An 18,692-nucleotide genomic window follows, 5' to 3' on the forward strand; every position below is an offset into this window, starting at 1 on the left:
GGCTTCATTAATTAATAAGTTTAATGTGAGACCAAATATTCACTATAGGGTTCCAATCTGGACTCTGACCAGGCCAAAAAATTAGCCTAATGGACTTGTTCTCAAGCCACTTACACATGTCACAAGCCACAGTCTTTGCATGCAAACTGCAGTTTGGTCAGGATCATTCCTCTTTAATTAACAATGTTTAATTTGTGGGAATCAAGCCATTCTGCAATATTACTTCAAACATTCACTCACCGATACCATATAGGGGCCCCATATAACGATGCTCTTACTCCATGCTTCCCTGTGGTAGAGATGTAGCTTATTTATTATTATATCTCTCAGCAGATTTCCGAAGACACCACTCTGGAGCGTCATGATGCATGCAACTTTCATTGTTTCATTGTGATTCATCATTCAATTCATTTAATTTGTGATTAAGACAATAGCTTTATTTCCACTGTAACTTCCTTGGGGCCAACGTCCCAGTTTTTTTTTTTTGGCTTGCTGAATACCTTAGTCCAAAGCGGGCCAGCTCAGGCTTGAGAGTGGTTAGGAACAAAGGCAGAGGTTCCAGTGATTTCTTTCTGATTAGTTTTCTGATAAAATTGGTGAAATGATGGGTGTGTGTGGCATTGTTCCAGAGAGGCGTGTCAAAGGCGGGTTTTAGTGAAGTTTCAAGCCTGATGGTGGTAACGCTGCATGGTTTTGGGCTTGGTGCTACAGGTCCTAGGATTTTAGCCCAGCCCTGCCCAGCCCTTTGAAAGCCCTTGTTCGTATCGGCCAGGCAGTGGAAAAAGCGGCTAATTAAAAGCTTAGTGTTCAGCCATTTTGGGCTTGGCTCATGTTGTTGTATGTATTGAAATGCATTAATTAAGTGGTTATCGTCTGCCGAGGAACTCTGCAGATCCTTTCTTTTCCAGGCATCAGTCATCAATGTGCATTATCAAATAACAAAACTGTAATTGCAAAGTTTTTCTGCAAAAGTCTAACCTGGCTCATGACATTCATAATACACTTCTGCTCTATGTGCATGAATGTACAATATAAACAAAAGAAATCAATGTCTTCATCCATTTATTCATTCAAAACTCTGAATTTGTGCAGGATTTGTGCAAACAGGGGATGATGAAACATGAATGAGACGTGTGTATGTTACATAAGGTTTTTATTTTGTGGATTTCAGGGCTGCTCAGTGGCCTTTTCCACAGGAATCACATTTCAGCTTAAAATCACTTTACTTCTCAACATTCTAGTCGGAGTTACTAATCATTCAAGTGATGATAACGGTAAAGCTCAAGTTCTAAATGAGTCTAAACCAGTTTAAGAAATAAGAAAATTATTGCTATTGCCGTTGGCACCAACAATAAGAGCTTCAAAGAACGATGTAACAGTCTGTTGATTCATTTTTATGATTGACTCAAGCACCCACACACTACATAATACATAATGGTAACTTCAGGCCCATTCACACCAAGCGCAATAACTATAAAGATTGAATTAATGACGTTCAGAACTTACTTTCAGAAGCCAATCAGAATCCATCCTGCTGGAAAGTGCTCAAGCATTTAAAATCGCCATGAATTCAAAATTTGAATGGCATGGAATATTGCAGTAATTATTATGATTTATGCAGGCACATCTTTATTTGTTTAAAAATTCCTGTGCACTTGTAACCTTTAAATAAAATAACTTCCCCTCCCTCTTGCAGCAACATTTCTTCTAATCTCTGATGATGTGTTTTTTTGGCGCGAAGGCAGGACAAAGATAGCCTATCTAGACGCACCCTAGTGGCAGCAAACCTGATCTGCCACGAGTGTCCTCTAGCAACTCTCAATACACTTCTGAGCTGTTAAATCCAAACTCTTGTTGGGCCAATCACATTGTGTATAGAGTCTGTGGGCGGGGCTTAAAATAATGACGGCAGAGTTGCGCTTGCGTGCTTCTAGTAAACACAGAAACTGGCGAACGGCGGTCTTTCGAATCAGCTTTGACCGCGACTCTGGAAGACTTGGAGTTAAGCTTTTCTCTGAGAAAAGAACGGCACTGAAGTCATTCTTAAAAAGGGAAGATGTGTTCGGAGTTTTGCCGACCGGATATAGCAAAAGTTTCATCTGTCAACGAGCTCCGCTTCACGTTGCTCTGGTTGGTTGAAGCGCTATCCTATCACGTGCAGAGGGAGTTTGAAAGACAACCGTTTATCCCGCCCCTCGGATTGAGCCCTGCCAATGATTAGTTTCCAGGCCAAACATCTTAATGAGGGTCTGGCTTGTCAGGCTAGGACAAAGAGTCACTCACATAAGATAATAGCAATATCAAACAACAGCGATCAAATCAATTCCTGATGGACAAAATCAAGTTCTGTCCTACATTTTTCCTTTTTCAAGAAGCTGTTTCATTCAAATATAAATAACAATAGGGAAGAAAAGATTATTGCAGCTTCTGTTTCATGCAGATTTTAAAGCAGCAGACGACATAACTACAGGCCAATCCCATAATAAACAACGTCATTGTGCATTGCTGTGGATGATAATATATTTAGATATCATTATATTTATCGTTCTTAGCATCAATGGGCCTTAACAGTACTTTTATGAACACAAAACTAACATGTTAAAGATGTGACTGTCACCACTTATTCGAGCAAGATTCATATAAATATGAAAATGTTTTATTCAGTCATGCATTTTAATGTTTTTATTTCTTTCTGACACAGAAAAAGAGGTTTTAGGTCTGTTGTATGAGTCAGTGCTGACCTTTTACCTAAGCAAAACATTTCCTCTGAGCTACCAGTGAATGATCTCTCTTACGTGACCCCACAGTCTCGTTATCCACAGGTTGACGCCCATTTCGGTGAGATACTGCAGCTCTGGCGTGAGCATCTTCCTGCAGAGCTTTCGGTGTGCTTTGTCAACATTCTTTTTCAGATTGTATCCCATAATCGACTTCTCACCGATGGGTTGCCACGGCTGCATGGAAGTCTCCACGATGCTTCCTGCATCAACCGCATGGCCTCCTTCAATGCAAATGGAAGCCATTTCTGCGTTTTTGAGCTGCAGCTCTGCCACATCTCTCGCCATGCGCTCACGGCCGTAAGCGTCCACTTTATGCCAGAAGGTGGCATTGAAATACTGGTAAAGCTTCCAATCGATGGCGTTCCACTCCAGCGCTTTGGCTCTGAGCTCTGGAGTCAGTTTTGAAATGGTTGAACCTTTCCGGGCATTGAGTTTGAAGAAAAGCAAGTCCTCCATGTCCCAGCAGAGGCTGTCCTTGAGCAGGATGAGCGACTCTTCAAAATACTCCACAAGCATTACCAACTGGAAGCGCTTGGCGATTGCACGAATGGCCTCATCCACCTTTGGGTCATCTGGATGGAAGTTATTATCCTGGCCGAAGTCAAAGAAAAGCAAGTTTTTGAGATAGAAAGAATTGAATCCTTCTGGGTCATAGTAAAGCTTTGGATCAGTCAGGAATTCTCTCAGCTTATCATCCCCAGAAAGCTTCCATGTAAGAGGTACAATGCGTCCAAAATAGTGGAAAGAAGACTCAGCGAGATCAGCTGGGTCCCGGAGGATTGTGATGTACGAGGCGTCAGCTGGAAGCACTTTGGCCACCTCAGCAGCATTGAAACGCATGTGATTACAGATGATGTTAAAACACATTCCAGGCTTGTAGTCCTTCACCTGTGAACGATGGAAAGGGGAGGGGTAAAAGAAGTCATTGCGGCTATTGGGGAAGGCAAATTTGAGGTGGTGTTTTTCGCCAAAGCGAAAGAGGATGTTGAGAAATGTGCTACTAGCTGTTTTATGGGTTTTCATAAACATGATGTCCACTTTTGGAGAGCAGATTCTCTGCCCAGAGGCATGGTGGGAGTTGTTTGAGATTGTTGAGGAGTGGGCAGCAGAAGGGCGATGAGCACATGAGTAAGGCACTGGGACCCTGTAAACAAAATGGACAAAAATATTGTCATCTGAATTTATTTTTCGATATATTTTGATCATCTTTGCTGTCAAATGTGCTGCCAAATCGATAAATTGTGATTAATCACCCTGATTAATCGCATCGAACATAAACCTTTGTGAATATATATATATATAAATATATATAAATATTATATATATATATATATATATATATATATATATATATATATATATATATATATAAATAAATAAATAAATATATATTATATTCACCATATATATATATATATATATATATATATATAAATAAATAAATATATATTATATTCACCATATATATATATTATATTCACCATATATATATATATATATATATATATATATATATATATATACATTTAATACATTTTATTATGTTACAGCCTTATTCCAAAATGGATTAAATTCATATATTTTTTTCTCAATTCTACAAACAATACTCCATAATGACAACATGAAAGAAGTTTGTTTGAAATATTTGATAATTTATTAAAAATAAAAATAAAAGAGTTTTATTATGGCTGTGTGCTAAGGTCGCTGGTCTGTTGGAAGATGAACCTTCATCCCAGTCTGAGGTCCAGAGCGCTCTGGAGCAGGTTTTCATCAAGGATGTCCCTGTACATTGCTGTATTCATATTTGCCACGATCCTGAATAGTCTCCTAGTTCCTGTCGTTGAAAATCATCCCCGCAGCATGATGCTGCCACCACCATGCCTCACTATAGGGATTGTATTGGCCAGGTGATGAGCGGTGCCTGGTGTTCTCTAGACATGACGCTTGCCCTTCAGGCCAAATAGCTCAATCTTTGTTTCATCAGACCAGAGAATTTTGTTTTGATCTGTAAGTCCTTCAGGTGCCTTTTGGCAAACTCCAGGCGGGCTGTCATGTGCCGTCTGGCCACTTTACCATATGTCTAATTAGATGAGTGCTGCAGAGATGGTTGTTCTTCTGGAAGGTTCTCCTCTCTCCACAGAGAAAAGTTGGAGCTCTCTCAGAGTGACCATCGGGTTCTTGGTCACCTCCCTGACTAAGGACCTTCTCCCCCGATCGCTGTTTGGCAGCTCTAGAAAGAGTCCTGGTGGTTTCAAACTTCTTCCATTTATGGATGATGGAGGCCACTGAGCTCATTGGGACTTTTTTTATTGATTTAAAAAAAAAATTTTTTTGCAAAGGTTTCAAACAAACTTCTTTCATGTTGTCATTATGGGGTATTGTTCGTAGAATTTAGGGAAAAAAATATGAATTTAATCCATTTTTGAATAAGGCTGTAACATAACAAAATGTGGAAAAAGTGAAGCGATGTGGCTGTGAATGCTTTTGGGATGCACTGTAATGTACATATGTACCCACATTACAAACTTGTATGTTAGATGTGATTAATCACAATTAATCGATTTGACAGCACTAGTTAAAACAGATAAATAAACCCCCAAAAATGTGTTGCTTTGAGAAAATCTATATCCATATTTTATCCCAATGTCAAAAGAACATTAAGAAAACTATATTTAAAAAAAAAAAAAAATTATATATATATATATATATATATATATATATATATATATATATATATATATATATATATATATATATATATATATATATATATATATAAAGAAAACAAAGATTAATATATCTAGCTATGTTTGAGGTAAGTTCAATTATTCTGTTATTATTCTAGTAGTTATTCTGAAACTTATGAAACTGATCAAAAGTGATAGAAAATGCATTTATAATGTTACAAAAGAATGTGTGTGTGTATAAATGCATTCAGATCGATTAATCGTGATTAATCGAATCTAACAAACATTTGTGTTTTTAGAATATGAGCTTTTAAATTATATATAAGCTTTGTAGGTTTATAAGGTAACATTTTAAGTATGAAATGCTAGTATTTTTACTGGATTTAAACAAAATTATAATTCAAATTTTGTTTCTCTCAGGATATATTGGAACATGAATTTAATGAAATGATCTTAAAAATAACATTACAATTCAGAACAGGCTTCATTTTCTTGATGATTTGACTTGTTCTTGTTCAAAGTAGCCTACATGAAGGGACTCACTCTTGCAGGCCAAACTGGACCTCTGGGGCCGACAGGCAATATAAAAGAATCATGCAGGTGGTAAGGAGCACGCCCAGGATCAGTCCCTTACAGATGGACCTCCAGTGCCTAACTGGCTTTCCAACCATCATAGCTGCCTGGTTGGACTCTGGAAGAAAATCCTGAAACAAAGAGAAAGAATCATTAATAATATGCATGGTACTACTAATTGCAACTTAAATAGATTTGTTTTTAACCTTGCATCTTTAAGGGCCATTTACATAAACATGATGTAAGGTGCTGCGGTATGTACTGTGCTTACGTATGCAGAGTCCTTTAGTGCTGCATGAAGCATTTCCAGTATGTTAAGAGACGTTCGTCACCATTTCCTCAAGTGCCCAATTATTTAGGTACACTGCTGCTCACTCAATTGCATTTCTCCCATGAGTTCAGCCATTTGATCTTCATCTGCTCAGCATGTGCTTATGATTAGGGCTGTAGATCTGAGGGCTGTACTTGATATATATACTTAAATAAATTATATATATTTTATATACTTAATGAAATAATGATGATGATATATATTTAAAATACAGTTAGTAAAATACAAGTAGTAAAACATTACAAAAGACAAAATATGTTTTAAGTTTAGAAACATTTTAAGTTCCCCCCTCGCCCCACAGTGGTTTGATCCACCGCACACTTCAACCAGTTACCAATTCAGCAATTTTTGTTGTTAGACTTAGCAACTTTTCAGACTACCCAAACAACCTTTTTTTTTCAAAAGCAACAAATCAAGCTATTTTTTACATATTTATTTGTCAATTTTTTTGAGAAGTGCCTCAAACAATAAAAGGGCACTTGTTTTTATCCAAATTACACAAAAAGAGGAAACAGCTTGATCTATAGTAAATCTATAGATAATTCCTTAATATTAACTTCATATTACAGACTTTTTAAGAGTGTAGCACACCTACAGCTATATGAAAAAAAGACATTATATATATATATATATATATATATATATATATATATATATATATATATATATATATAAAATATAACTATTATTATTGTTATACAGGATATACAGTATACTACTATTATTTATAGTCATGACCAAAATTATCGGCACCCTTGGTTAATATGATCAAAGAAAGCTGTAAAAATAAATCTGCATTTGATCTATCATTCAAAAACATAACCTTTCATTGAATTGAAATAATTAAAAGTGGGGGTAAATCACATTATGAAATAAATGCTTTTCTCCAAAACACATTGGCCATAATTATTGGCACCCTTTCATTGAATACTTTTTAAAAACCTTATTTCCCAAGATAACAGCTCTGAGTCTTCTTCTATAATACCTGATGAGTTTGGAGAACATCTGATATCAGAAGCCATTACCCCATACAGAATCTCTTGAGATCCTTCAGATTCCCAGCTCCATGGTGCTTCTTCTCTTCTCATCACCTCACTCATTCTCTAAAGGGTTCAGGGCAGGGGACTGGGATGGTCATGGCAGAAGTTTCATTCTGTGCTCAGTGACATTTGTGTGTTGATTTTGATGTTAATTTTGGATCGCGGTCCTGATGGGAGATCCAACCACGGCCCATAATAAGATTTCTAGCAGAATCCATCAGGTTTTGTTTTTTATCTGTTGATGTGCAGGACCTCCAGCGAATAAAATAGGCCCACAACATTAAAGATCCAGCGGGATTTTTAACGATAAACATGGGGTACTTTTTTATCCCTGTTTGCAAACCCCTCTGGTGAGTTTGCCGCCAAAAACTATTTTTTTTTTTACTTTTATCTGACCACAGAACCAGGTTCTGTCGGAACTGAATATGCTGGAATTTATTTCTGGAAGATTTTTCTTGAATCCCTCCCCAACAACATGTGGTGATTATATGTAGCCTGAAGTGGTCATACTCAATTCTAGTCAGAATATGAGTCTGAAACTGCTCCATTCGGCTGTGATTATGGGCCGTGTTTCAACCAAACCAGGAAAGACATCAATTGAATAGACCTACAACCAATCAGAGCAATGAAGCAACGCATTGCCAAATGACAACAGAGCTCAACTGCACTGTGTTGCCAAGTCCACGTTTTTTCCCCCGCGGGTTGTTTTCTATGTCTGCGGGTTGAAGCGACTATTATATTATGTGATATATAGACCCATGAGTGCGAATTTAAGCAGGCATCCTTGCCAAAATAACACACATTTTACCCCCGGAGAACTCCCGAGAAGCTATTGTTTAGGGCTAGTAGTTGGCGGGTTTTGTTGCAAACTTGGCAACCTTGTCTGCACACGCGCTGGAATCAGGCTGGAATACACAATCTTTGCCGGTGTTGTAAAAAATAATAATAATTTAATGATCCAGAGTACTTACTCAACATGATCATCCTTTCTGAGAGAAATTGTGAAGGTGAATGCATATTCAAACAAGCTCTCCGTTCAGGATTCGAAAAAATATAATCCAAGCCCCTTTGATGACGTGCATGATTACGTTACTGTTCATCATCTGTCTGTCATCGTCTAAAGCCCACCCTGATGATTTCATTGGTCCGAACAGTTTATGTTCGGTTCGGAGATAATTACTCCTCTATGGAGCAAGGCCAGACCGAACTGCCCGACCTAAAACAATTGTGGGCGGGGCTAAATTAGGCTGGCATCCAGGCTAGATTACAGGGGTTTTAAAGATGTTCTGAGCCAAAGACTCAACTAATCTCTGAGATTCTCCATTTGCGATCCTCAGAGAGTCTTTGTCTACTTGAACTATCCTCCTCACTGTGCATTAAGACAATAGACACTTCCTCTCCCAGACTCGACATCTATAGTTGATTGTATTTTCTAAATTTTAGCCCTGATGGTGGAAATGGGGATTGTCAATGCTTTAGTTATATTTTCCTGCAGCCATTTTCTATTTTGTGAAGCTCAACAATCTTTCGCTGTATACACTGTAAAAAATATTTTTAAAATAAGTTACCTGGTTGCCTTAAAATTTTGAGTTCATTGAAAAAACATTTTTTTAGTTAATACAATGAACAATTTTTGAAAATCGGCAACCTTTATTCAAATATTATTCAAAATATTTTGTAAGTATATTGGTTAATTGTGTGTGTTTTATTTGTGATGACTCAGTGAAACAAAATTGTGCTATTTTCATGATTTATCACATTTTTTATGTGGTTCAGATAAACTATATTTTGAATATTTCTATGAGTGTTTGAATGTTTCTATTTATTAAACCAATTTCCTTCATTGTATCAACTTAGATTTTTAATTTCAAAAAACTCAAAATAAGGGCAACCAGGTTACTTACTTTTTTAAGTTAAACTAACATTTTTTTTTTACAGTGCATCTTTGATCATAATTACCAGGGGTGCCAATAATTTTGGCCATGACTATTAATAATTTAAATAGTGTTATGCAGGGCATCCTTGACAAGTCATGTAAGCTTCCCACAAAACACAGAAATTGTATACTAATTAATATTAAAAAGCATTTTGCAAGTAAATAAATGAAATATCGTTGATATTCTGATCCTGAGATGAATGACTGTTGCCGGTCATCATTATGAGGGCCAGCAAGCGAATTAATTATGCATTCAGAAGAAAAGTGACACTGTCCACATCTCTTCATGCCCTACAGACCAGTATCAGATATCTGCGGTGCAGGGCCACAGGTGGAAAACTTAATACTACCAAGACAGCATGTTAGAAGCACTGCCTACGACAGTCATATGCTGCTGAGCACTGTCACCAAAAGATAGATGGAACAAAGCACCAGCAGTGACTAGAAATCTAGAGAAGGCAGAAGAAGTCTGAAGGAACCCATTGTTCTTATTTGCAGCAATCTCTAACGCTGCATTTTTCAAAGTAATCCTTTGTTGATACCAAAAACTCCAACAACATCATCATTGTTATGCTGATGGTCACGAATAATGAGGATTTTTACAAAACTGCATAGAATTGCTACAGCAGCTGCAGCTCCTAATTTAGGATAAAACTCATAAATGCATCCATCACACAAGTTTTGTATCCGTGGGGGTTTGTATTTGTGAGCTATCAGTAGAGTGTATAGAAGTGTTTGGAGATGCTGAATGTTGTTTTTATCACTCATGGTTCAAAAAATTGGACCTGGGAACTGGAAGATTATATAGTTACTTCTGCATAAAATCTGTTTAATTTCTGTCTTAACAAATGAATGTGCTGCTGGAAAATGAATAACAGAAAAGAAGTCACTGTAATGAAGTTTAATAATGGGATAGAAATATAATAAAGGTTTCTTTTACTTTGCCACAAGAAAGCAGTCAAATTAAGCAGTCTGATTAAAGAGGAACGCTTAGTAATGAAATAAAAATGAAATAAATAAAAAAAGCTGGTATTTCCAGTAAAAATACCTAAACATAAACAAGCACATTTACTTGAGAATCAAACGACTTTCATAGACAATGTCTTGACTTTCCAGAATGGTCAATCATTACTTTTGTGTTTCAATAAATAATAGAATTTAGTGAAGTTTATGCTTAAGTCATTAACACATTATTTGAAACTTAATTTAAAAAAAAAATCTTTAGCTATGAGGTTGTTTAGACTACAAAAACAAAACCTGAATGAAAATATTGGTTAATATTGATATTTGCAGTGAGTTAAAGGTACGGCAGATAATGATATTATATAGTCTCCCTATAATTTATACTGAAGATAAAATATAAAGCATTGAATCTTACCAGATCATGTAGATATCCCTGTCACAGCTTGATTGGCAGAAAAAGGCAATGACTTCTGGGGATTTTGTTAACCAAGATGCATGTCCAAGTCTGGAAAACCATCGGCTCCTTCGCAGTTAACTGTCCAGACGTGCTATCTGAAGTTTGCAGCTCCGTATCCCTCTTATCTTCTGTGAAATATCCAGGGGATCAATCACTCTACACACACACACACACACCGTCCCTCTGCACACCTGATGATTTTGAAGCCCCCGCCTCTCCTCTCCTCCGTCTGCACGCTGTACAGCTGAGCTGGCTTAACTGCATACAAAAGAGGCTCGGCTTCTGCTCCTGTGACGCAAGAGCTGCATCTGGGGATCTGCACTTGTCACTCTGTGTATGTTTGCATATGTGAATGAAGGTACAACAGAGTGGAAGAAGAAGTGAGGAAGACAAAGTGTAAGAGAAAAATAACAGGAGAGGAAGAGATTCAAAACAGGGCTAGTAAGAGAAAATGAGTAAGAGGAAGGGAAAGGAAAGGAAAGGAACAAAAGAAAGGAGGAGGGATCTATTCAAGGTGAAAACAGAGAGCTATTGAGAATTACTGGTTTGAAGTGGGAAAGTTGCTAGAAAGGATTAAGGGGACAATACATATTTCCAGGAATGGGTGTACATAAAGTATCAAACTGAACCAGCTTTCTTGCTTTCAATGTCCAAGTAACAAAACACATTCTTAGCATGGACCTGGTCTGATTATAAAGATCAACTCAAAATTGAGAGATTCACATTAAACTCATTAAGGTCCAGATGATTCATAAAGATGTCTTAGAATTGTTTACATGAGAATATATTTTATAGTTAAGTGTATTTGTTTACATGATCGATCAGTTTCATGTGAACTTTAGTAACCTGAGCAACATATAGAAACTTCCACAGGAAAATGTAGATGAGCTCAGGAAGAAATTCTGAAAACTTGCTGGATATTGTGCCTTTGTTTACTTTAGTGACTGATGGGAAGAATGGCTTCTTATCTCATATTCCTTGTACGTTGGAGTATCTACAGCTCTGGAAAAAAATAAGAGACCACTTAACATGGATTTCTCCTTGTTAAGTGGTCTCTTAATTTTTTTCAGAGCTGTATATGGTAGAGATTTGTGCCAGGTGCATTTATGGGTAAACACATAGAATAGCAGCTTCAATTGAACACAAGCACTGGACACATACAGCTCTTCCTAAGTTTGCTTGCCTTGTCCTTAACCCTGACATAACATGAATTCTTTTTGCCACTATCCAGCTTTTGTGTGGAACTTTTAGGGAATGACACAGAGGGTCCTATATATCGATTCTATAGAGTACATTTTTGTGAGCCACAGGGTTGAAGGACCAAAATGGTTAGTTATTAACTACTCTCCCTCATTTTGTTTCAAACCCACAAGACCTTCTTTCATCTTCAGACCGCAAATTAAGATATGTTTGATTAAATCTGAGAGCTCTCTGACCCCGCCATAGATTGCAACGTTACTGCAACTTTCAATGTCCAGAAAGCTAGTAAAGACATTGTTAAAATAGTCCATATGACTTCAGTTTTTCATGCATACTGAGCTTTTTACACTGTTAAAGACTTGGATTCCCATCCTAAATATAGTCAAAGTTTCAAAAACTAATGTTGGACGTCTGATAAGAGTATTTCTGTCTCAAAAATACTTCTTCCGGTTTCTCACAAGTTTCGGAGAGTTTTTTTCGAGTATGGGTCGACTTGACGTTAATAGAGCGGAAGGTCCTTGTATGGGCCGTACGGGCTCTTCTCCCGGTAGGGTGCGCACGCGCGCGCGTGACTAGAGCGAGAGAGGAAATGCACGCCGTAAACAGTCTCTCAGGTGCAGATCCAGTCCTCCGTGAAGACTTCACTTCACTCCACTTTATTCCAATGGGTGACGTCGAGCGACTTCAACGCTTCAGCACAGCATTCCGGGAAGGCAGCGCTGCATTTGAACCGATTTGAACGCAGAAATGACGGGAAGCTTCACAACATCGTTTCAGTCGCGTCTCAAAGTGGATTTACACGCCACTGCTGTCACAGGACTTCACCAAATCATACCAAAGAAGTGTGTTTTTGACAGAGCGGTCCCAGCGATAAAGGTTCGGTCCTGCTTTGGAAGCAGCCGGTGAGTAAAACTGCTTCAAATGTCTCTGCTATTGGCTACCGTCGCGTGAGTAAACATCAGTAAACGAAACGATCGCGTGCTTCATCATTCAAATGCGCTAACGGTTAACGTTACTCCATTGCTGTTCTCTGTTGTATAACGTTACACTAGTCTGACGTGCAAAACCGTTTTGCTTGCTACCTCTAAGGTCTAGTTGCATACAATAGTCCATAAACCGAATTGTGTCCTCATAAAATGCGAGTAAAGACACACAAAGGCCACTAAATACAGTACATACCACAGAGACGGACGTCCTGATGTTGCTGTTTCTCCTGTTCAATTTATTTCTGCCTCAGATTTGATTGTGGATCATATCTGTATTAGCTGAGATAGCGATGGGTTTCTCCACGCTTGAGGACGTCACCGCTTTGTTCGCGATCGTCATTCTTTAGCTCCGCCCACTTGATACGCCTCCAGGCGCTCGGTTTTTTCCGGAAAGACTCGGTACAGCCCATATTTCTTTTATAAATATAATAAAATAAGACTTTTCGGAGATATGAAGGATGCAATACTACTGTATAGGTACTCAAGATTGACATGAGATTGACTGAAACTGAGTGTTTCACCCCCCCTTTAAAGGTGCCCTAGAATGAAAAATTGAATTAATCTTGCCATAGTGAAATAATAAGAGTTTAGTACATGGACATCACATACTGTGAGTCTCAAACACCATTGCCTCCTCCTTCTTATGTAAATCTTGTGCATGAAAAACACCACAGAAAAACAAGTGATTCTAAACAAAATGCCAACTGTGACGCAATCGCTGGGATCATTAATATGTACGCCCCCAACATTTGCATATGTCCGAACATGTTCATTGTCAGACGGAACTGACGGAGCCGAATCATCGGGACTGCAGGTAAACAAGACACTTGAGGATAGCAAAACGGCAGCTCTCGTGGACACATGTCATGTTCCAGGCTGTGCAGGGGACGTGAGTACTTTTCTACCCTTCCCACAGATAAAAAATATCAACAGTCCTGGTTGATGTTTATTATAATCGGATACCACAACAATTTAATTCAAAATTGTTCGTTTGCTTGGCCCATTTCAAGCAAGCTTCACTCAGCATCTTAAACTGAAGAAATTGGAAATTACAACTGTATTCCAGCAAGCTGTAAGTAGTGATTTATCCACTTATTGACTGTTTAAACAATTTCTGATTAAACTAGGAAATTTCTTAAAGAGACAGCATCTCTTTAAGATAATGCAAGATGCTATTACAGTAACAATAGGAAACTCCACCATGTATAACCTAAACACCAGATAGTATACTCATTTTGGTTTTGTCGGGGGTGGGCTAAGAGCGTTCGTGCATGCGGTTGCCAGATTTTAATAATTTAAATCCCCCAATCAGAGCTTTTCTGTGAAAAGAACACGTACACTATACGTATATTAGGTGTTTTACCTAAACATTTGCAATCTGGCAACCATATGCACGCAAGCGCGCAACAAGTAAGCTGCATTTCAGCAATCTCCATTTGAGATGTTCTGCTTAAAGTGTCATTCAGTCGGTCGGTGTTCTTTCAGGACTCGCGAGCCGCTTTGCTGAACAGCTGAACTTGTGTGAGCTGCTGAAATAAGCCAATCAGAGCAGAGCTCTAATTTAAATATTAATGACTCTTTCAAATAAGGCAAAAACAGAGCATTACATCCTATGGACAATTTATAGGGTTGTAAATGGACCTGTAAAACTGTATCTGGACATTTTTATAAGCCACATACCCTCTGTATAGATATCAGAGAACTACTACTTCTTTCAGCTGTTCCCTTCAGGGATCGCCACAGCGAATCATCTGCCTCCATCTATTCCTATCATCTTCTCTCAGACCGACTACTTTCATGTCCTCCTTCTCTACATCCATAAACCTCCTCTCTGGTCTTCCTCTTGACCTCCTGCCTGGCAGCGCTAACCTCAGCTCTAACCTCAGCATTCACTCTCCCTCCTCTGAACATGTCCAAACCATCTCAACCTGGCCTTTCTAACTTTTCTAAACATCTCACATGTACTGTTCCTCTGATGTACTCATTCCTGATCCTATCCATCCTCGTCACTCCCAAAGAGAACCTCAACATCTTCAGCTCTGCTACCTCTAGCTCTTCCTCCTGTCTTTTCCTCAGTGCAATTGTCTCCAAACCACACAACATCGCTGGTCTCAGATATGCACCATATAGATATAGATATCAGAGAACAATTTAACATATTATTTCAACTCATTCTAGGGCATCTTTAATGTTATGAAGCAATGGCAAAAAGTTGGCTCACTATTGGCCGAGCACAATCACATGATCACCTGTATGCATTGTGGTGCTTACGTGGAGACTGGCACGGAAGAGAAGAGACTGTTGCATAAAGTTGATATTTTTGTATTGTTTTTGCGCACAAAAAGTATTCGCATTGCTTCACAACTAAGGTTGAACCACTGGAGTTCACTGAACTCTTTACTACCTTTCTTGGCCTTGAAAGTGGTAATAATAATGTTGCATATATTATTAAATATTTCATGTTTATTGATTCTTTCAACATGCTTAAGCTTTTAATAGTCTAACAAAACTTTTCATTGTGTATAAAGATTTTAGAGAGACTTTTCAGAGGAAGAGTATTTATTAGAAACAGAAATCTTGTGTCTATTATAAATGTGTTTACTGTCACTTTTGATCAATTTAACGTATTCTTGTTGAAAAAACCTTTAGTGACACAACAGTTTTTAAAAGAAGTGTGCATATTTTCTTAAAAAGTAGTTTGAAATCAATGAACCCCCTACTAAATTGTCACCATGAGATCAAAAATGAATAATTTGTTTTTCAAATATAATATTGCAGTATAGATGATTTATCCGTGCACATATATATTTTTTTAATTCTATTCTATTCATGTGCCCTTATAATCGTTTATTATAACGATTATCGCGGGACAACCTGTCACTCTCAAGAGATCCACCAATAGCAAACCCCAACCGTCCAATCACTTCTCCATGAACAAAACCAAGCCCCATCCATTATTCTTTCTTGTTCGGAAAGCACTCTTATACGTCACAACATAGAAGAAAAGATTATCGCAACTTCCATTTCATGCCAACTTTAAATACATTCTCTCTTCTCTTTTGAGATATTACTCTTTTACATTCCTCTTAAAGCTACACTGTGATATTTTCCCCCATCTAGCAGTGTAAAGGTATGTGACCATCCAGTAAATAATAGTTTCTGTTCCTCTCAATTCCGATACGGTGGCCGATTTAGTCCAAGATTAAAATGGCAATCCCCCTCTTCACATTTGATACGGTGCCATCGAGTGTTAAAACGCGAAAGTCAAAGCTTGAATTTATGGGTATGTCCCTCTTTGGCTAATGTACTTTCAAGATGGAGGGGCAACATGGCGACCAGCATTCGAACCCCTCACCCGTATGTATTTTCAATGGCATATCATAAACTTACGAGAATAATGTATATTTACTTATTTCAAGTAATAAAGTAATGAGCACATATTTTTGACAGAAGTGTTTTTAGCTAAGAATAAACTAAAAAAGTTACACAGTGTAGCTTTAAATGACATCACTCAATCCATTCTCTTTATTTGTCTCACTTCTCAATGTCTTTTACTGTTTAGCACAAGATTAATCTGTTCATCCAAATCTCCTTTTGACTGGTCTTAAACACTCAGGTCATTGTCTGCATCCACACACGGACACACAGAATGTCATGCCAGTGCCAGGCAGTGTAAGAGCGTCATGGCTGGAATGTAGATGGTAACGTGGGAAACACTGCATGCTTGTGTGCGTTATCGCGAATTAGAAATAAAAGGCAATGAGTCGCCTGGCCTGAAGCCCACCGGGGTTACACAGCGGCGAGGAGAACACCAACGTCATAACTTCCCACCACAAACACAAGGAAAGCACAAACAAACAAAGCTGCTACCAAGGGTATAGGGCTTCACTGATAACAAACTAGCACACAATAAAACACATTTAAATGGTTCTCTGGGTGTGACATACAAAAGAATGGACTGTGTCACTGGTAATACACATGTTTAGAAAATTAAAGAGTGGATTTCTTTTGAATTCAGATTTATACAATGCATTCCCTTGTTAGTTTTTGGCAGTAAAAACTATTATAATCAAATTCTGTCACAAAGGACTGAAATGGACACTGGAGAACTATTCAGAGCTAAATAATTCAGCTTGCCACCCTAAACCAGGTGAATCTGACTCCATTCACAACTCGGAAAATTCACAATGAGGATTTCAATGCAATCTGAAATGAGCATTTTCTCATCAACCTTCATTCTCAGTGGATTTGAACATTTTTAAAACCAAAATTACATTTTTCCCTTTTAAAAAAACCTAACAAATTATATTACTTATTAGCCTACATAAAAAAAGTTCTTTTTTTGTCACATATAAAAGCACTTTCACTCCCAAAGTGTAATGAATAAACCTCAGGCTGACAGAAATGCAAATAAATGCCTGTAGTTGGACCCAGCTCAAAACAAGGAAGGAAAAGTAACTTGGTTTACTTGTTTGAAAAAGTAACAGATATCTTGTTGTAAATTTAAAAGTAATGCATAACTAGTTACTTGAAAAAAGTAATCTGGTTACATAACTCACACTAATAATACATTACCTCAACAAGTTGAAGAAATAACCTTCCTTTTGTTTGTGTAGTTCTAGCAGAAATACTCTGTCGCTGTACACACGCACACACAATTATTAGAAAAAACATTTTCTGACTTTATAACTCGCAACTGCACATTTATATCCCGCAATTTTGAAGAAAAAAAAATGTTACAATTGCGAGATGTAATTAACTGTCGCAATTAATTATCTTTTAAAATGGTTTATTCCGTGGCGGAAACAAGCGTCCACAGTATTTCTGCAAATAATGTATAGCGTTTAGGATTAATTGCAAAAATTTTAGTGTTTTTATAATGACTTACTTGTGTTAATGCTGAGGGACAGACCCTCTTAGTTACATCAGAGACTTTGGTTACATTCATAGACTGACATTCTCCACACCCCAGTGACCAACACTTTCTTCTCACAAGGTTGCATTGTTTAATGGCTAGCCTACTCTGTGAACCCAGGGACAAGTCGAAATCTCAAAGGACTTTGGAAGGTCTTTAAAGGTAAATTGCACAGAGAACAATCTGAAAAACTTTCAGCAGCAGAGAGAATAAAACCCTCATGTTGAAAGCCACTTTGTGTTGGGATGTCTTACAATAGCCCTTAGGGAAGGGAGTCACTGCTTTGTATTTTAGTTCAGAAATTTGACAATGTGAGTGCTACTTGGATCCTGTAACACTATACTCGTTTGCTCCTGGGTATCAAATCCTATTTATACCAGAAACTAAGTCAAACAAAAGGTTTATTCACATAAATAGCGATAGGAAAAACCCTGTGTTTATTCACGTTTTAATGCGCACATAGACAATCTGATGCCAAAGAGGTCACTTACTTTAATGCAAAATACAATGTCCGTTAATGCAAATTTTACATGGTTTGTAAAATATAATCTGATAATAAAACAGACCTTCTTCTCAACAAGCCATCTGATATGATCTGCAAGCACTATACACTATACCGTTCAAAAGCTCAAGGTTGTTAAGATTTTCTTTGCAATATATTTTGTTTATTTCTGTGATGGCAAAGTTGAATTTTCAGTAGCCATTACAACAGTCTCACATGAATGAGATTTTATAGCATTTTACAAAACTTTTCTAGATTTAGGGCTGTACTTACAATGCTCTCATACCAGGTTTTAGTCAGTAGCTCTTTTAAGTCAACTTGA

At 37.6% G+C, this 18,692-nt stretch overlaps 1 protein-coding gene across 3 annotated transcripts; it reads right to left on the reverse strand.

Moving 5' to 3' along the window:
• Nucleotides 1-1,206: 1,206 nt before the first annotated feature.
• Nucleotides 1,207-11,503, reverse strand: gal3st1a (galactose-3-O-sulfotransferase 1a). Of its 3 annotated transcripts, none has more exons than XM_067440272.1 (3): nt 10,726-11,503; nt 6,011-6,171; nt 1,207-3,924 (listed from the first exon to the last, which is right to left on the reverse strand). In XM_067440272.1, the coding sequence occupies exons 2-3, from the start codon at nt 6,139-6,141 to the stop codon at nt 2,772-2,774; spliced, it is 1,284 nt and encodes a 427-aa protein (XP_067296373.1). In that variant the 5' UTR covers nt 6,142-6,171; nt 10,726-11,503; the 3' UTR covers nt 1,207-2,771. The 3 variants fall into 3 exon arrangements, with proteins under 3 accessions (XP_067296373.1, XP_067296372.1, XP_067296371.1); XM_067440271.1 differs by lacking the exon at nt 10,726-11,503 and adding an exon at nt 6,312-6,779; XM_067440270.1 differs by lacking the exon at nt 10,726-11,503 and having other exon boundaries at nt 6,011-6,305.
• Nucleotides 11,504-18,692: the final 7,189 nt, after the last annotated feature.

Source organism: Pseudorasbora parva, chromosome 3, assembly GCF_024679245.1.
Source record: "Pseudorasbora parva isolate DD20220531a chromosome 3, ASM2467924v1, whole genome shotgun sequence".
Taxonomy (NCBI): domain Eukaryota; kingdom Metazoa; phylum Chordata; class Actinopteri; order Cypriniformes; family Gobionidae; genus Pseudorasbora; species Pseudorasbora parva.